The following is a 2,602-nucleotide window of genomic DNA, read 5'->3' as shown; positions in this document are numbered from 1 at the left end:
TCAGTCATTTAAACTGTCTGTTGGTTGATGTTGGGGTTGGCACAGTATTAATTTAAGAAAACTAAAATGGTGTAGATCATGCAGTGTGCCTTTTTCTAAGAAATAAGCAAGCAACAGACAAACTGTTCCACAATCGAGAAAGAATGTTTGGCTTTGATACTGGTTTTGCAACACTCTGAAGTGTATTTTAGTGCACTCCCTTCTACGATTAGTTTATGTAGCGATCACAAACCCCTTACGTTCATGAGCAAGATGAAAAACAAAAATAAAAGATTACTAAGATTGAGTTTGATGTTGCAGGAATACAATATTGACATCAGGCACGTGAAGCAAAAAGACAGTCTAATAGCAGATGCTCTTTCACATGTTTTTAAATATTACAGTGTTTCATGCATGCTTTGTATCATTTATAAGATTTCATCTTCTGTAACCTTTTCACATGTACATTTGACTCATAGTTAAAAGTAAGCTTCACTGCCTAAGTTTTTCTTTTTTTATGATGGGAATGTTCTGTATACTTAATTTGCATTGTTTGTTAGTAAAAATGTTAGTTTTTTTTATTATTATATGCTATGGATAAATGTATCTTGGAGTTGAATTTTCTACCTGACCTGAATAATTGATTTTGGTTTCGTAAACAACGTGTTTATCTCAATCTGAGTCCAGAACGTTGGCAATTTCCCATGAATTGCCTGGTCTACCTGTAATTTACCACATTTGATAGTATAATTTTAGTAATACAACTTCCAATTATAACTAAGATTTTATCTTGTAACATTTGGAACTTTTGTATGTTAGGATACATGTTTATGTTTTCAGTACATTGTTTTGAGAAACACAGCAAGAATTGACACTTATAACATTTCTGATTGTTCTTGTGACATATTTCCATTTCTCTTCAGGTTGGAGTTGCGTCTTTTATAATAAATCCACCTTAAAAGTAGACCCAGTGCAAGAATTGTCATCGGACCAAACCCACTCATCAGTCCAATTTGCAGTTTACTTGTCCCTGAAGAACCCTCATCTTTAAAAGACTGCTGATTTTTCCAAGCCAGACATCCCCAGAGTTCTTCCGGCAACGCTTTCATATGAAACAAAATATTGTCAAAAGTGGTGATATCAATAGTTTCAAAATATCTTTGCTTGTTTTAAGCTTGCGTAAAAATATTTTATTTAGATGGTTTGTTCCCAGATGCCCTATATAAGCACTAGATTTAATTTTTTGTGTAAATTGAATTTACTAGATAAACAATATGATATACTACTGACATGGAAAAGAGAAAAATAAGGACAACATATTTTTTCCACTTTTGGAACGGAGAATATAATTTCAGATGTAGAAGAAAATCATGCAATTTGGATGGACTTATTTGGCTTGTTTACCCTTTTCTAAATGAAAATATTATTGTTAAACATTTCCATTCTGCATAACCTCTGTCATAATTGATATAATAAAGATTCATATTATAGAATGTGTTGTTACTTAATTTGCTTTTTGATTGTATTTCTTTATTCAACTTGAAACAATAGTATGATTCTTTTGAATATCACCTCGATATTTATTTGTATGGAAATTATTTACAGGGCAGTTAGGTCGTATTATATGGACTCAGGTCAAAATGACCACTGACAGTTCAGTACCCACGAGTTAGTCTAGTTGTAAAGCATTCTTTCTTTTCTCTCATTCTGGTGGTGATACAAGAATTAGATTAAGCATTCTTGTACATTATGGCGTGGTTGTCTGTGTGTATTTTGGCGACAGTAAACAATAAGTAAAAACGATTGTTGCTGATCCTGAAATGACATATGTGACCCTTACACGTTGCAAGTGTTTACAGTCCAGCCTCTCAAAATACGCCGGATAACCTATGACAAGTCTTCACAATGAGTGAGTACGTGTCGGACAAGTCAGTGTGCTTCGTGACCAAACTTAAGGTTAACATATGATTTATTAGGATTTGGACATGGTGGAACATTCAGTACTAAGACGAACAAGAATTGTGATCTGAGTCCACATAATGTGTGTGCTTTACTTACTTACCTGGTAGGTAGACTGATTGACAAGCTGTATATGCAGCTTTGTTGTCGTGCAAGCTGTCGTCCAGAGTAACGGAAATATGGTAGAGTCCAGAGTCATTTACTGAGATGTTGTGAAGTGTTATCCCAAATGTTCCAAATCTCTCCACTCTCCCTACATAACCCCCGAAGGATGTAAATGTATTTTTCACAGACTTGGCTATGAGTGTGGAGTCCTTAAACCACTGTACACCCATCACAGACTCATTCGGCAACAAGAGACAGTCCCACTGAAAATCAACTGTATGCTTTGTGCCACCAGTGACTCGAATAGGTTCCTTAGCAACAGGGCATTCCAAAACTGAAAAAGGATGCGTTCTTCAATAATGGCATAGGGTAAAGAAAGTTTCATTCACAACAAATTATATTAGCCTACTAACTTGCATATACCAATAAAATTACAAATCAGTTTCGTAAATGTCGTTTCAAAACTATCGTTTGTTTCATATATTTTGAATAGATTTGAAATGCAAACTGTTTATTTTTCTAAAATCATGTATGTATCTATGTATGTATGTATGTATGT

At 34.2% G+C, this 2,602-nt stretch overlaps 1 protein-coding gene across 1 annotated transcript in view; it reads right to left on the bottom strand.

The window, feature by feature from the left end:
- Nucleotides 1-287: 287 nt before the first annotated feature.
- LOC149806515 (uncharacterized) overlaps nucleotides 288-2,602 on the bottom strand; it is a 25,867-nt gene continuing 23,552 nt past the window's right edge. The window contains exons 3-4 of the mRNA XM_089975021.1: nucleotides 2,042-2,377; nucleotides 288-1,081 (exon numbers count right to left, since the gene is read on the bottom strand). Of these exons, the coding sequence (XP_089831147.1) occupies nucleotides 855-1,081; nucleotides 2,042-2,377 (563 nt within the window). The 3' untranslated portion in view covers nucleotides 288-854. The remainder of the gene's footprint in view (nucleotides 1,082-2,041; nucleotides 2,378-2,602) is intronic.

Source organism: Sinohyriopsis cumingii, chromosome 1 (genome assembly GCF_028554795.1).
Source record: "Sinohyriopsis cumingii isolate HCF-2022 chromosome 1, ASM2855479v2, whole genome shotgun sequence".
In the NCBI taxonomy this organism is placed as follows: Eukaryota; Metazoa; Mollusca; class Bivalvia; order Unionida; family Unionidae; genus Sinohyriopsis; species Sinohyriopsis cumingii.
Note: the sequence above shows the minus strand (reverse complement) of the source record. Positions and strands in the feature narration are given on the sequence as shown.